The 17,328-nt window shown below is 44.2% G+C and overlaps 1 protein-coding gene across 1 annotated transcript; it reads right to left on the minus strand.

The window, feature by feature from the left end:
• Positions 1-2,605: 2,605 nt before the first annotated feature.
• On the minus strand, positions 2,606-16,665 carry FERMT3 (FERM domain containing kindlin 3). Its single transcript, XM_042440704.1, has 15 exons — positions 15,211-16,665; positions 13,992-14,159; positions 11,656-11,889; positions 10,488-10,613; positions 9,442-9,610; positions 8,250-8,352; positions 7,722-7,829; positions 6,417-6,551; positions 5,955-6,004; positions 5,493-5,617; positions 5,043-5,149; positions 4,537-4,746; positions 4,000-4,124; positions 3,629-3,770; positions 2,606-3,324 (listed from the first exon to the last, which is right to left on the minus strand). Exons 2-15 carry the CDS (start codon positions 14,149-14,151, stop codon positions 3,145-3,147), a joined length of 1,974 nt encoding a protein of 657 aa, XP_042296638.1. The 5' UTR covers positions 14,152-14,159; positions 15,211-16,665; the 3' UTR covers positions 2,606-3,144.
• Positions 16,666-17,328: the final 663 nt, after the last annotated feature.

Below are 17,328 nucleotides of genomic sequence, written 5' to 3' on the forward strand. Positions count from 1 at the left end.
GTGCTTTTCAGCTTTTTGTTTTGCAATGGCCTACATTTTTTTTCTTGCGCGTCCTCCATTTCAATTTTAAGAACTGCAAAGGGTCCTCCAAAATTGCAACTATTTCTCTCAAGCAAGAAGCATGCAATTTTTTCCCCTTGCATGTCCTCCATTTCAGCCTTCACTCCAAGAGGAACTGCAAAATATCCTCCCTTTCTGAGCAGGACTAAGAAGCAAGGCTTTACATTTACATGAGTGCTTTTCAGAATTTTATTTTGCAATGACCTACATTTTTCTTAATTCATGTCCTCCATTTCAGCCTTCTCTCCAGGAGGGATACCAAAATGTCTTCCCTTTACGAGCAGGACTAAGAAGCATTATATATCTGTGTACTGCATTTTATACAAATAAAAAAACATATAAAAAGCAATTGATGCAATGTCTCCTTCTTTAATAGACACACACACAATAATTGTACCAACAAGAAGTTGGCAGCCTCAGCTTTCATAGGCGTAATGCATTTGAGGAAGCAGACTTAAGTCTATGAAAGCTCATGCTGCCAACTTTGTCAGTTAATAATAACTAGTAGTAGTAGTAGTAGAGTTTAAAGATATAGAGATCTTGTAGCCTTTTGAAACTAAATGCATCTAAGGAAGTAGACTGAAGTCTAGAAAAGCTCATGCTGCCAACTTTCTTTAAGTTAGTAATAATAATAATAATAATAATAGCAGTAAAAGTTAGATACAGAGATCTTTTACCACTTTTGAGACCAAGCACATCAGAGGAAGTAGACTGAAATCTACAAAAGCTCATGCTGCCAACTTTCTTTCAGTAATAATAATAATAATAATAGAATTTAAAGATATAGAGATCTTGTAGCACCTTTGAGACTTAATGCATCTGAGGAGGTTGGCTTAAGTCTCCGAAAGCTCATGCTGCCAACTTCTTTCTTTCAGTGAGTCCCCAAGGTGCTGCAAGATCTCTCTACAGCCTCTTACTTAGAAATAGTAAAATTAAGTTGAAAAGAAGGAGTTGCTTCTTTGACTAAGGAACATGTGGCAATGCTTGGGCTCACAAAGGAGCTAGTGCTGTCTCATGGGCGCATGCAACCTTTCCCTTATTCTAAAGGTGTTTTCTCCCCTCTTTGTTTGCTGGGGCAACGTTTAGGCAGGTTGCCAAGGTCCCACCAGGCCAAGCCAGAAGCCATGAGTTCTAATTATAGCTGGGAAATTAATCACACCACTTTCCCTCCGCTGGCCATAGCAACCGCCGCCGCAGCCGCCGCAGCCGCCGCAGCCACCGCAGCCGCCGCAGCAATGGGAACAAAACAGAGTTCAGGCTGTAGTGAAAATCCCACCAAGACACGTAACATAATATTTGGAAACCAAAGAGGATTTAATTAAAACGCTCTACTCCTTTAGCTGAAGATCACAAGGTCTATAGTTTCATATCCAAACCAATAAATAAAGTGTATTCCACTTAGGTCTCAATGGTCCTAAAAGCTTTGTTCTCCCGTTCCCTGTTTGATCCTTCTTTGTTTTGTGAAGTCGAAGGCTTTCATGGCCGGCATCCATAGTTTTTTGTGGGTTTTTCGGGCTATGTGGCCAAGAAATAAACTCTTCTAGAACATGGCCGCATAGCCCAAAAAAACCACAAAACCTTCTTTGCTTTTGCCCACCTTCCCAAGGCAGGATCACACACACTTCAATTATCGTGACTTTTTTCCCCCGATCAAAGGATCTTTATATACATATATATATATATATATATATACTGTACTCCATTCTCTTCCATGCCAGCATTCTCTGAAGATGCCAGCCACAGATGCCAGCAAAACGCCAGGAATAAACTAATCTAGAACATGTCCACATAGCCCCAAAAACCCACAAAAAACTATAAAAAAGGATCTTTGATAACCCACAGCAAATAAATTTAGACCGTCAAAATTATTGTTATGTCAAGTGGTTTAAAATACAAAGTGGTGTGCTTCTTATAAATAATTGCATCGTTGACACAAATGGGAAATTTGTTATCCAGGGATGCTCAGCAACAAATCTTATTACATTCAATTCAGCATTTCACCATATAAAGCTCCATAAGACTCCAGCTTGAGAATAAAGTCAATTGAACTCAAATGGAACTAACTTCTAAGTCGACACACGTAAGATTGCATTCTCGGCAGCTTTATCTAACCTGGTTTCCTCCAGATGTTTTAGGCCAGTGATTCTCAAACTTTGGTCGTCCGAGTGTTTTGGACTTCAACTCCCAGAAGTCCCAGCCAGCTTGGCTAACAGTCAGGAATTCTGGGAATTGAAGTTCAAAACATCTGGAGGACAGAAGTTTGGTAGCCATTGGTTTAGCTATGGTGACTAATAAACAACCCATGAAGAGTTTGTGAGATGCCTTTGCACTGGCTCCCAGGAAACCCAGGACTGCCATTCTTTCCTTATGGGTCAAAGGAACAAATACTCCCACTTAAGACACAGATTGACAAACATAAGACAACGAATTGTCAATCCTCCATCTAAACCATGGGGTTTTTAAAACATCCGTGCCTATTTCAGTTGCCGCAAGCACGGTTGCTTATGTAAGGTGGAGTGCAAATATACCTTCTATGGTGGGAAAATCAACAAAAACAGAGGAGGACATTTCCAAACAGAACATTTTTAATTGTTGCACACATGGCAAGTAAAAAATAAACGAAGAAGCAACAGATACAGTCTCCTTGCTGTCAATGCACCAATGGTATAAAATTCCACGGCATTAAAATACAGTTAAAAGTACCTTGACCCAACTAGCTCAGATGTAACCATTAGCTCTGAAAGCTAGATCAAGAACTGGGAAAGTTTTATGAGTGACAGTGGTTCCAAGATTTTGGAAAGAGTAAATAATGGTTTGTGCCAGGAGACTCCTTCAAAAAACAGCCTAGAAAGAGACGCCCCTTCCCTGCTGTGACCACTCCGCTTGCCTGTTCCCACCCTCCTCCTTCATAAGAGTCCACTCTTCCAATTGTATTGGGAAAGAGTTTTCTTGTGTATCAGACAGGTCCTCCCCGCATCCAAATTCCAGTTAGGGGCTTTACCCACCATCAGTGGCCAAACAGTTCTTCAAGGAGGCCATGGGGCACTGTGTTCAAGGGAAGGGTCATGCCTTGGTGGCAGAAGATTAGAGGGCTTCATGGCCACCCGTCAGCTTGTGGAAGAGCTCTTCATCCAAGGTTTGGCCTCTGTCGGCTGCGCGTGTGGACAGGAAGATGTAGCCACCAATGTATTCGTGCACAATCTTGCAACCAGCAGAGATGCAGCTGAAGGCCACATTAATGTGTTCGTCGAACTCTATGGCTACCTGGGGGAAAGAAACTAATAGGTCAAGTTTGATCATGTCTTCTCACTCAGTTGTCTGCGGTACGTAGAAATTTCTTACAGATGTGCAAGAGCTTTGAGGGTAATTTTTTTCATAGGCTGCCGAGGAGTGTAAAATGGGTGACAAGCTCTTTTATTTGTGGCTTTGACTCCATTTAGTGGCTGATGCTGGAATGAAGACCAGGAAGACAATCCCCCAAACCCTGCAAACTTGATTCAGGGATCCAGCAGAACAAATAAACTGGGTCCTTAAATTATCAGAACCAACACACACTGCGGACACTGACCTGCCGGATATCCCAGTTGACATTCCACTGTCGCATGTTGCTGTATCGCCAGGTCTTCACCACATCCCCAACAGCCAGGTCAATACGGATCAAGCGGTTGTTGGCAATGCCCAAGATTTCATCCTTCCGGCTGCCCTTAAATCTGTAGAAAGACAGCAAAGCCATGTGTGCCTTTATGTATAAACCTTCCCCACTTCTGCTCAGGAGGTAGAACCTGTTTAAAGATCTAAAAGTTGCTTTGTGCCCATAATATGCAGAATACCATGTGGACTAGTGGTGATGTAGTCCAACACACTTTGGAGGGCACACATTTGGAAGATGGCACAGTTCAAAGAAGAAGACCTCTGTCCTCATATGGCACAGTTTCTTACCTGACCACAAAGTAAGAGATGCCAAAATCTGGGAGTGACTGCCAGGCTTGGATAAATTTCATTTTGGCATCAGCAAGAGAGAGCTGGGCCACATTCTGATAGGCCTCCAGGATACGTGGAGTTAACTGTGGATGTTATAAATGGAGACAGACGGATTAGTAAATCAGTGGGAGTGAGGAGTCTATTTGTCCCCCCATACAGTTAGTTTGGTGACAAACTCACTGATCCTACATCATCATAAAGTTACTTGCTGACAGATTCCTGCATAATTCATGCCAATATTTTCCCTGGTATTGATGTCAGGCTGACCATTCCTGTATTTTCCTGGATTTTCTAACTGTGAACCTAATGCAAGGTCCTCATGAAGCATTGTGGAATACTAAAAATGGCTCCCTGTGCCCCAACTACTGTGAGATAAGCTCATCAGGCTACTAATAGAAGAGTTACTGGTTGGCACTAGCTGCCCTGTAAATCAGTAAATCAATTGCAAAGGGTGAACAACATTTCAGAGGTACAAGCAGCCTGGCTGAAAGATACCTGCTTAGGTTTGAATTTCTTCTGGTAACGAGGGGACACAAGCCACTGGGCCCCCTCAGCTTCTGCAGCTAAGGGTGCCTCTGGGTTGGTCCTCTGGAGCTTCAGGAAGGACAGGATGTTCTCCACCTCGGCTTGGTATGATGCATCCGCCATGGTCTTGCCCTTCGCCGCCAGCCTGCAACCACCCATCCACCGGGCATATTGCTGCTCCTGGTTGGAGAAAGGAGAAAGATGCAGCCAAGAGACCAAGATCTCATAATCCTCCTCCTAATATTTTTAGAGGGAAGGGTCTGTGTAAAGAGTGCTGTGGGGAAAGTAGTTGGACTACAGATGTTGGTGAATTACAATTTATGTGTACACAAGTGCAAAATGGTGACTCTTGGAACAGAAAGTCAGCACACTGCAGCTACATGTTGATGCATCAGAGAACATGATTCAAGCTCAATCCTGGGGAACCCAACTCTGGGTTCTAACCCTCACTCCTTTTTCTTCCCTGTCTGACTCACGTCTGTACAACGCAAGTGTACTTCACTCATCCCGTCTGGAGAAGGCACCAACAGCTTGATGCAAAACTTCTGGCCAGAGATATTGACATCTGGTACAACTTCACAGCCTGGAGTAGGACAGAAATAGGGTAGAAATAGGGTAGTCGAATATAACAAGCTGGCCAACCATGACTGTGAAGCAGGTTAAGCCAAGAGAGAGAAAGCTTTATCCTCATAACAATAGTCTCCCAATAATCCTCTAGGTCAGTGAGTCACTTTCACGGTTCACTGGAGACTAGAAGTTTCGAACTAACTCCAAACTTCTATCTCATGCTGGTCCTCAGCATCTCTTAGGAGGAGGATGGTCTCCTACTGGGCTCTGAGGGAGCACCTTGGCCACTGAAGTGGCTCTTGGGTCTGCTGTGCCACTTGCCTTTCCAATGCCAGGTGGTGGGAATTGGCAGGACTCACCCTTGAGGTTGAGCTGTTGTATGGGTTCTCCCAGTGCTTCCTCAGAGCTCTTGTAGTAGGAGATGGAGGTCTCTTTGAAGATCACCCAGTACTGCTTGTAACCCTTCAGGGTCAGCTTGCGTGGCCTGCATTGAGCAAATGGACATTGTGAGCACAGGCCTCCATGGGCAACAGTGGTGGGGCAGCTCTACCCTCCCCTGGCCAACTCCCTCTTGGCCAAAGTGGAGACAGAAGCCAGATGTTCTGTTGTTTGTAAAAGTAGTCAAGGACTGGTTGGCAATGATGGGAGTTGTAGTTGGGAACATCTGGATAGCACCAGGTTAGGAAATATATTTTAGCAAAATATTAATGTCTACTGCAGTGCAAAACAGGAACCAGGAATCAAAAGAAATGGTTGCAGTCTGTTTTTAAACGTTTCTCCAAGAGCCATGATCTCATGAAACGTATTGTCTAGCAAGTCACCTGAATATTCGGAGGTAATCCTTCAGCTCTGGGATAGCTGTGAGACTTTCCTATAAGGGAAACAAAGAAAAATATTTATATATTTGGTGTCTTCATACACTGGACAGTTTATGATTTATTTTTAAAGCAAGCCATAATTAAAATAAAATAAAGTTTACAATTAAAATTCAAACAAACTGGTTATGAAGCATATTGAATCAGACAGCAGCAGAAGCAACACAAATCAAAAACAGAACATCAGAATATGAACTCATTTCAGAGAAGGAGAGAATTCTGTTTGAAATCTTAACATAAGGCAGGATGGCATAATTGCAGATGTTGGCCTGTAAACTTGCTGGCCAGCTCTGGTCATCACTGCCAACAGCAAGACATTATGGGAGATGTAGTCTAAAAACCCCTCAGGAGCCACACAGTTGCCCACCCTTGGTGTAGGGGAAGTGCGTATCCTTGGAAGGTACTTACCAGAACATTGGAAGATGACGATGATCCTTCCAGCTTGACCTCGAGGCTGGCGAGGGCCTTGTCTAAGTCATCAAGGCCAGAATCACCAGACGGCTCTGCAGGGTTGGCATTCAAGGATAGCTCATTGATGCGATACTGAAACACAAGCAAGGGGCACTTTAGCTTTGTGCATGGAGGACAAAGTGATCGGCACTTAAGTTTCAAACAAAACTCCAAATGTATATAGCTGTAAAACAAAACAAAAACAATGTGAACTTGAAAGCTTTCATGGCTGGCATCCATAGTTTTTTGTGGGTTTATCGAACTATGTGGCCATGTTCTAGAAGAGTTTCTTCCTGACGTTTCGTCAGCAACTGTGGCTGGCATCTTCAGAGAGTGCATTCTCTCAAGATGTTGGCCACAGATGCTGGTGAAACATCAGGAATAAACTCTTCTAGAAAATGGCCACATAGCCCGAAAAACCACAAAAAACAAAACAAAAACAACTACAACTCTGTTGTAAGCCAGTCTTTTCCAAGCCAGTGTGCTTCACATAGAATGACTCCACTCTACATTGGGCAAACAGGCCGGTCCCTGTGCCAGAGGATAAATCGACATAAATCAGACATTAGGAAGGAGAATATACAAAAACCAAATGCAGAACACTTTGATCTCCTTAGGCATTCCATCTTGGACCTCTGAACAGTGGTCCTTGAACAAAAGAACCAGAAAAGAAGATTGGAAGGAGGAATAGCAGAAATGGAATTTATCCTCAGACTCCAAAGCATCAGCAATGGGTTGAACAGAGACATTTGTTTCCTAGCACACTACACACTTCAACACTATCTAAACCCCCATCGTCATGAGGGCGCCTATCACCAGTTCAACACTTCTCTTCCCTATTTCCCACACCACATTCCAATATTAATTCATATGGTTATCTACTCTCCTTGGCTTTAGACAACATCCTTCCTCCTGCAGAACAGAATATAGAATCCTAGAGTTGAAAGAGATCACAAGGACCATTCACTTCAAATCCTTTCTGCCATGCAAGAATACAAAATCAAAGCATCCCTGAGAAATGGCTATCCAGTCTCTGTTTAAAGATCTCCAAAGAAGGAGACTCCATCATATTCCAAGGGAGCATGTTCCACTGTCAAGTACCTCTTACTGTCAGGCGTTGGACTGTGACTCCCATCATCCCTTGTGAACATAGCCTGACTCGAGGGTGCCAAACAGGGGAAAGCTGCAATAGGTCCTCCCAAAAATCTAAGGGGGTTCCCATCCACGCATGCAGTAGATGAATTTTGGGAAAGAAAATGCTACCTGCAGAGCAGCAAACACCACCATCTCTTCCTCAGTGCACTCCGTCTCCTCCAGCAGCACTGCCCAGCGGGCTTGTTCATAGAGCTGGTTGATCCTCACAGCATCGTACTGCAGGGAAAGAAGGAAGGCGGGAGAAGCCTGAGAAGTGAAGCTTGTTGCAGACACTAATGAGGCACTGCCATCCAGAACAATACACAGATTAACATGGAAATCACTCCTCCCTACCCAGGGTCACACAGTATATATATAGCCCACTCTCTTCCAGGTCAGCATTCTCTGAAGATGCCAAAGCCACTGAACATGGTACATAGCCCGAAAGACCCACAAAAACCTAATGAAAGTCAGCTCCTTCTTTGTTCAAACAACACTTGGAGAACTAGAACTGAGATCCCCAGGAGGATTTTTCAGCAGCTGTTTGGCTCTCTCTCTTTGCCATGTTCCAGGAGTGGCAGAGAAGGGCATATTTTTGTCTAGAAACAAATGGAATAAAAAAACTAAGGCTTGGGCTGATTTCTAAGAAATGCTCACCTTGGGCTCCAAATCAAAGAAGCAGTAATACTTGAAACGTAACCATAAACAGTCATGTTCTTTCACTTCCTGCTGCAGCAAAGTCCGCGATGAATCCAACCACCTGGAAGAAGGAGAAAGAAGGAAAACCTTGTGATAAAAATAGTTTCGCTATTACTTTGCACCCCATTTCTTGTTGTGTCTGTCTCAGTTAAAGAAGAGAGCAATCTCATAGCCCAGTTTATTTTTTTATTTTATTGATGCATTGTTTAATATAATAAAATCTCTAGATTGCTTCCCAAATAAATAATTTATAACAAAATAAAATGATAGTAAACCATTGAAAAATAGTTAAAATAATAGTTTTTCTTTCTTTTCTCCTATACTTTTCACATCCCTCCTTCCCCTGTTATCATCTCTTGCTGTCAATAATTGTTTGCCTTGGGATGGAGACCTGGCTTTTAAAAAATGTTTCATATCACAGAGATGGCACTATATAAAACTATAAACATTTGGCATTTAAAATGCATAGATCCAATACTCACTTATATAGAGATGGGTGAGAGATCCCCATCTAGTGATGGGTGTCCTCTAGATACTGTTTTTAGAAGGCCAAAAGGGTGGATGAATTGAAATGGTAGGTGGGCCACAAGCCCAAAACTGAGAGAGAAGGAATCATGGCTTCCTATTATTCTTCCATATTATTTGAGCATATCAATAAAAACCATGAGAACTTCGTAACTTTTTAAAAAACTGAATCTTCATCTTTAGGGGCAGGATAGCTTTCCTTCCCAGAGATGAGCAAACAATGAGAGAATTTATGTCTCCATGTGGGCTCCTCAGATCCAATTGACCAGCTACCATCAGAGACAGAATACTTGGTCAGATGGGCATTGGGTCTCACATGGCAAAGCGATGCTCTTGGCTGTGCTCCAGAGCCAGCTGGCCTTCCCTGGGTACTGTAGACACACAGCCCAATCTGCCAACCAGATGTGCTGGAGCTCAGATGACTATTGAGGCCCCTCCAGCTCCCTAGTTATATACCTTTCCATCTGGATGCCAGAGAAGAGAAGCTACTTTTGGGAACTGCAAGTTGTACCCAGTCGCCATGTTGCTTGGGTGATTCTGGTAGCTGCAGTTTCAAAGTTAACTATTTGAAGCTCTGGGATCTGCAAATGCCCAGCCCTCTTGGTTCTACCCTTCTGCACTACACCTGCTATTGATCTGTGCCTTCTCGATGAGGGATCCTGGCCGAGGCATTCGCATGATCTGCTCAGGGGTGAGCCCAGTCTGGCTCACTGACAACATCCGGTAGCAGGCCTCCGTGTCGGCGCTGTCTGAGAAGTGTGCGGGCATCCCACGGAACAGCTGCTGCTCTGCACCTGGCATCAAAATAGAATGGAGGAAGGGTCAGGGCTGTTGCAAAGGTTGCCACATTGAACCTGCTCTCTTGAAGAGGGCTGCTGGATGAGCTATGGTTTGCCCTAGTTGCACAGTTGACCCTCCTAGCTGCAGGAGGACAGCCAAGATTACCTGGGGAGAGACATTTGCTCTACATGAGGCACAGACCCTGGTCCCAGATGTGTGTGGCTGGTCACATGCTCTATTTTACAGGGGATAGTCCTTTCTATCAGAACAATTGTCTCGTTGAAGGTGTGCGCTACTTGAAACCACTCTAAGTTTGGTTTAAAAATAAAGGACCCCATAGTTTATGGCACTTGGTCAGCAGACCAAAATTGAAAAACTACTGCTCTAACCAGTGTTGGAGGTTTGGGAAACCAAAGTCCAAGCAAGTAACTTTTGTAGCAGGCCAAACAAGAAGAAGCCAGGTCATCCAGACACAGCCTTCCCAACTGTGAAAAAGTCCCACTGAAAGCACCCACTGATGCTCTTTGTCCCCCAGGTTGACTGCAACACTTGAACAGCTGATAACTAGAGTGTGGTTTCTGTAAACATGGCATCGGTAACTCCTATGGCACAAATGTTTTACAAAGTACGAGTGGGAAATAAAATAAAATTCATTCTAGGGTCCATAACCTGAGCCCTACCACCGCCATCGCTCTTGCAGCCCAAACACTGAAGCACACAATGAAAAGAAAGTCCATGTCACACTCAGAGCTTGGAAAATACACTTATTTTTGGCTACAAACTTGCACCTGTAGCCAACTCTTGGTAGCTACGCTTGAATGGGGGTTCTGGGAATGTTTGTCTGGGGGAAAAAAGGAACTTTTCCTAGCTCTGCCTGCCCTCATTTCTCACTTGCTGGAAGACGCACTCCTGTCAAGTCATAGCTCTCTGTACGGTTTCCCTCCTTCTCCTTCTGCTTCCGCTTGTCCTTCTCCTCTGGGGCACGCAGCAAGGACAGCTCTTCGTAATGGCGGATACCTGTGGCAGGAGAGGCAAAGGAGAGACGCATTTGCTCTGGAAAGGATTCCTACCTGTATTTCTACTCAACCCAACCATATCTCTGTGACAGAGCAATCTAACTTCCATGGCCAAGCCAATGCATATTGCCACTTGAGGCAAAGAGAAAAAGTGAACTTCATTCCCAACGTTAAGGTGTGTAGCATCAAATTATTTTGGCACATGATGGTGAGATGTCCAAACCATCTTTATAAGACAGCTTTCTATCTTCATTCTCTATGCATGCTTCTTCCCAGATCTTGAGGTTTCACCCACAAATGTCAGTCTTAGTATGTTTTCCTAGAGGAGGAGTTCTCTTCTAGCATGATGTTCTCTTAAGATGTTCTCTAGATTTAACTTGTTCTCCTAGATAGTCTTAATTCTGCAGTGCAAACATTGAGGGAACCATGTGGCCCTCCATATACTGCTGAACTGCAAGACCCAGCAGCCTTAGACGTAAGAACCCAGGTTGAGGAATGTGGGAGTTGTAGTCCCAGGTGCCCCCGCACATAAGCAATGACTCTGTTTGTATCTGCTTAGCTTCTACACGGGGGATATGGACAGGTTGCTTACCTGTAACAGTATTTCTTCGAGTGGTCATCTGCGAATACATACAAATGGGTTGTACTGCGCCTGCGCAGTGCCTTCGGAAACTTCTGGAATCACTAGGCAAAGTACACTTTGCAACATGTTGAAACTTTTTGGCGGTAACCCCGCCCATCCCCTATAAAACCTCTGTTCCCGCTCTTTTCCCCAGTTCCGCAATTTTTCCGCCGTAAAGGCGACCAGAATGAGCCAATGAGAGCAGGACACTGAGGGGAGGATGGGCGGGATTTGTATGTATTCGCAGATGACCACTCGAAGAAATACTGTTACAGGTAAGCAACCTGTCCTTCTTCTTCGTGGTCTCCGCGAATCATACAAATGGGTTGAGACTGGCAAGCTGCTTTCATAGTTTCCTCAGTACACTGCAACTGATGCTTTGACGCCAAGTCCAAGTTGTAGATGGTTACTTAATACTCACCAAGGACCTTGCAAATATCGGCAACCGTGCGGAAGACAGGTTGAGCAAAGTTAGCCCGGACACGGACACTGCAGCGGTTTGGCAGCGAAAGCAACACCGGTTTATGTTGAGGAGTGTACCGGAGTTTGGCATCTGCTAAAATCCCGTATTTATCCAGGCTCCAGCTTGTCTTCAGCAGCCAAAGTTTCTTCTGTTCCCACCACAGCGCGTGGTCTGACCAATCCCTCTGAAGTTCTAGAGGAAAGGAGAAAGAGATACAGGATGGCATAACTTCCAATATTTCACATATGAAAACTGGGATGTGTGTGGTCAAGCAACATCTGATGCATAGATGAGAAAAACCACATATTATAACAAACAAATATATAGCATAATTTGGAGGAGTAAGAACCAGTATGGCATAATGGTTTCAGTGCTGGGTTACGACTTTGAATAGATAACAACAACAAAAGGTGAACTTATCCTGGGGTTTTCTTGACCAGATTTGTTCAGAGGAGGTTTGCTGTTGCCTTCCCCTGAGGCTGAGAATATGTGACTTGTCCAAGGGCACCCAGTGGGTTTCATGGTTGAGCTAAAACCGAACTCTGTCAAACCACTACTTCATGCTGGTTCTCTGTATCAGTGCCATCAGTACTGATGCCTATTATCATATGTTGTAATATAATGTAATGTAATGTAATGTAATGTAATATAATATAATATATGTATAATGTGACTCATTATACATATATATTGATATTAATCGTTTTAAATTTTGTTTTTTGGTGAGCCACACTGAGATCTTCAGATATAGGGTGAGACATATATATTTGAATGCATAAGTAAATAAATAAAATGTTGATGGAGGGATTGTGGCAACTGGAATCTAAAAGCACAACTTCTTCACACTTGCATAGGTGCATCTGTGCATGTATGTGATAGAGAAAGTATGCATGCCCGTACCCAAAGATGCATGCATTTGGCCTTGCTCACCTGGCCTAAGGGAAGGGGCACCCAAAGTGAAAAGGACTCCCCTTTCTCTTACTCCTCCCATCTGTTTTTGAACACTCTTTTTCCCCCTGCAAAAGGGAAGGAAAGCAGAAGGAATGTTGGCGTCAAAGTGACCGCGTGGGTGGAGACCTGTGACTCAGCTTGGGCATTGTGGTCAGACCTCTTCCCTTTGTGGACTCCTGGAGCATGCCGATTAGCCACGGACGTCCAGGTCTGGCCACAGTCAGGGGGCTGATAGTAGTCCCCTTCTCCCCACTTGGAGAATGCTGGGTGATAACCAGGCCCAGTCAGAGCAGTCGCTCTGGGTTAGGTCCATTACAGCAACAATTTGTGAGGTGGCATTGTCCTCAAAGTGAAAAGACAAGACTGTACCACATCTGGAGAGCCAGCTTGGCACAGTGGTTTGAGTGCTGGACTACGATTCTGGAGACTAGGGATTGATTTTAGCTTGGTCATGACCTTGGACAAGTCACATACTCTCAGCCTCAATGCAAAGCTTTCTCTGAGCAAATCTTGCCACAAAAACCCCATGATAGGTTCACCTTAAGTCGGAAATTACTTGAAGGCACACAACCGGATTAATACCACACCTGACTAACTGAATGAACCATATCCCTTCCATGCATGCAACAGAAGGCAGAGGGAGAAACGGGACTAATGTTACAGAGCATTTCAAAACTAGGATGTTGCTCTTTCAATGGAAAGCGTGTATTGCTTTCCCCCTACTCCAGCCCATCTTAATAGCTTGAAATGAATAAAGAAACCCAGAGTAGCACATACAAGAACCTTGTTTTGTTCCAAAGCTGGTAATCACAATTGTTTGGATTGGAAGAATTCTTATCTTGCTTATCTTGTGAAGGGAGAAGAAGAGGGCAAAAATGTATTTTTAATAGGCTAAGAAATGTGACTTAAACTGCATCTACACTGCACAGTGCCACTTTAACTGCCTGGCTCAATGCTATGGGATTCTGGGATCTATAGTCTTGCTGCAGCCATCCTTTCAGAGACAGGACCACAGAAGAAGCAAAAGCCTCCCACTCCTAAGTATACTGTACTTTGGAAAGACTTTGCATCTGCCCCATTTAAAAAAAATGTCACAGAACAGAATCTGGCCAGGATCCATAGAAAATGCCAGCCACAGCTGCTGGTGGACATCAGGAATAAACTCTTCCAGAACATGGCCACATAGCCCCCAAAACCCACAAAAAATCAAGAATCTGGAAATTTTGCAGTTTTGGGCTATGATTCCCATAACTGCACAGGGCAAAATGGCTTTCCCCAAGCTCTGCATGCAACAGCACAGGTACGGTGGAAAGCAGTCAAGCACAATATCTTGGCAGACTTACTTAACTTGTCCACAATCTGTAGCATGATGCCTCCAATATGCATGGTGCCGGAGACCCGGAGGGTGATCGGATCAGCACCAGGTCCCAGGTCTTCCACAAAAATATTGAGCTCCCAGGAGTCATCGATGTATTCCCCGCTGGCTGTTTTCAGACCAGCCATGGCGAGCCCTAGAGAAACCAAAGAGAAGGCTTGAGAAGACACATAAGAATGCAAAAGGTGCCTTAGTGGATCACACTAAACATTTTGTTTACAGCTTTGACCATTACTCTTCCAAGTGTATTGAGACACTACGTACATCATAACACTAGCTAACCCGCCAGCTTCATGGCGGATCTCTTGAACAATTAATCACATCTCCTGACTTCCACACTATGTTTGTTGCTGCTGTTGTTGTTGTTGTTGTTGTTGTTGTGTGCCTTCAAGTCGTTTCTAACTTATGGCGACCAATCATGAGGTTTTCTTGCCACATTTCTTCAGAGGGAATTTGCCATTGCCATCCTCTGAGGCTGAGAGAATGTGACTTGCCCAAGTTCACTCAGAGGGTTTCCATGGTCGATCTGGGATTCGAACCTTGATCTCCAGAGTCATAGTCAAACACTCAAACCACACAAACTACAAGCCATTGGATCTCATACTACATCCCAATACTCATCCATATGGTTATCTAGTAACCTTGGCTTTAGGCAACATCCTTCCTCCTGCTGCTTCATTCTTGTCTGCTCTGTAGTTCAATAATGGAGCTAAGACCATCATATTGCCCAGTCTCCAGGTTGTTTAGCATCTCTTGCCTCTGATGTCCTACTAAACCTTTACTTTCTAGACTACTACAGCAATCTCCATCTTCTTGACTTCCTTCCTTCCTTCCTCAGTACAACTGATTCTGCAGAATTTGTCTTCCATCTATGTCAGGGTGAATCATGATGGCCAGAGAACACATCCTTTGTCCTACATGCAATTTGTCCCATCATCGTCCCTGTCCTCCCCAACCTTCCTCCAGTCCACACTGCAGAAATAATCCAGCTTGAGACTGCTTTAACGGCCCTGGCACAATGCTAGGGAAGCTTTATTTTGGCCTGTCTATATGGGCCCTATGACTTCTGTAATTCGGCAACATCCTAAGAGCTACAGCCAGGCCCTGGAGTGAGGAGGAACTTCTCCTTTTCAAACTGCACTGAACCTTCGAGGAAGAAAAAAAAATAAGGAGCTAAGCAAACGTACCTTTTGCCTTGGAGTTTTGACCCAAAGATCTTGGACCAGACGATCAGCTTGTTCCCACCGGGACGCTTGTTTCTTGGTTTTTAGGCGTTCCTCTCCGCTCCACACTTATCAACTTCCTCCCTGCGGGTGACACATAGGCACACATACACCGGAACCAGCACTTGCTCAAATGTGGAAGTCTTTTTATGCAACCTCGTGTTTGCATGCGGCAGGAAGCAGCGGCAGCACTCCGATCGGGCTCCGTGCCAAGATGCACTTGCAATGTTTCAGAGCATGAACTTTATGGCCCTGCCAGCTTCTCTCATGTACACATGCGCACCCACAGCTCCTCAGAAACAGGTGAACCGGTAACACCTGCATTGAGTTGGGCAAATTGCTTCTGTTTCAAACAAGTGCAGGGCTGTGGCCAGCCTCCTCCAGCTATTTCTTATTATGTATTTTATATGCCTCCTTTCTTCCAGAATGGGACCCAAGGCAGCTCAGAGGAAATGATAAAAATTCAATTTTTAAAAACAGTTAAAATCATCTCATTTAAAAACAAATATTTTTCAAAAAGATTCATCGTTGTTACATTCCTTCAAGTCTTATGGCAACCCTATTGTGGCACATTTCTTCAGCGGGGGCTTGCCATGGCCATCCTCTGAAGCTGAGAGTGTGTGACTTGTAAACCCCGTAAGTTTATATGTCCAACTGGGAATTCGAACCCAAGTCTCCAGAGGTGTAGACAAACGCTCAAACCACTACACCATGCTGGATCTCTTTGAACATGATACAGAAGTTAAAAAGCCTCACTTGGGAGGGAATTCCAGAGTATGGGAGCCAGCAAGGAGAAGGCTCAAACCAGTGTCAAATTGGATTATTTCTGCAGTGCAGATGCAGCCAGAGATGCTCAGATGCTTTCCCATGCTGCAGCTCTGGCCTATGACACACATAAGGCCCAACTTGCTCTCATACGTTTGCAAACTATGCGATCAGGGAGAGGAAGGCAAAAGTAGCTGCTCCAAACGTGGTTCCTCTTCTGAAAAGGGAGCTTCCCAGCGATACTTCCCCCTGCTGCAATCCAGCAGGAGGTTTGCTATTTATAAACTTCGTCATACACTTGGGAAGGGAAAATAGCGTAGCCAGCTTCACTTCTCTTTCAATAAATGTGGGCACTTCAATCTTTACTTTACAAAATTACATGCATAGATTGGCAAATGTATTTGAAGTGTTCACACACATTTCATGGCAGCATTTTCATTGACTTCAAGATAGTCAGTGGCATCATTAGGGTTGGCGTCACCTGGTGCAGTAACTCCTTGCATCACTGCATCCCACTGACCTCCTCCCATATCATTCCATACAGAACCCATAGGAATGTTCTCCTGTCCTAATATTGCTCTTAGGTCTCAAGGGTCTGGAAACCATGTCCTATGAGGAACGACTTAGGGAGCTGGAGATGTTTAGCTTTGAGAAAAGGTTAAGAGGTGATATGATAGCCCTGTTTAAATATTTGAAGAGGTGTCATATTGAGGAGGGAGCAAGCTTGTTTTCTGCTGCTCCAGAGAATAGAACCCAGAACAATGGATGCAAGTGACAGGAAAAGAAATTCCACCTCAACATTAGGAGGAACTTCCTGAAAGTAAGGGCTGTTTGACAGTGGAACACACTCTTCTTCGGAGATTTTGGTGGTCTCCTTCTTTGGAGGTCTTTAAGCAGAGGCTGGATAGCCATCTGTCGGGGATGCTTTGATTGGATTTCCTGCATGGCAGAATGGGGTTGGACTGGATGGCCCTTGTGGTCTCTTCCAGCTCTACGATTCTATGATTGATTCCTAATTCCCATACATCACAGAAATGAAGAACTTCAAAATTATACCTTTCAGCTTCAGTCTCGTATGCAAAGCCTAAGTGTACTTACTCACATGTACATTGCTGCATGTGGCTCAAGTGAACATTCGGGAAGATGTGACGTTTTTAAAAGAAAAATTTAAAGAGACCTTAAAAATTAAATTTAAATATTAAAAATTTTAAAACCTGGGGCCTCTCCTTTCTCTTCTCACTGAGCCTTGCCCCACTCACATCACCTCTTCAGCATTTTAAAGGGGAAAAGGTGAATGCCATAGTCCAAAAGGCAAAC

This window comes from Sceloporus undulatus, chromosome 9 (genome assembly GCF_019175285.1).
Source record: "Sceloporus undulatus isolate JIND9_A2432 ecotype Alabama chromosome 9, SceUnd_v1.1, whole genome shotgun sequence".
Classification (NCBI taxonomy): Eukaryota; Metazoa; Chordata; class Lepidosauria; order Squamata; family Phrynosomatidae; genus Sceloporus; species Sceloporus undulatus.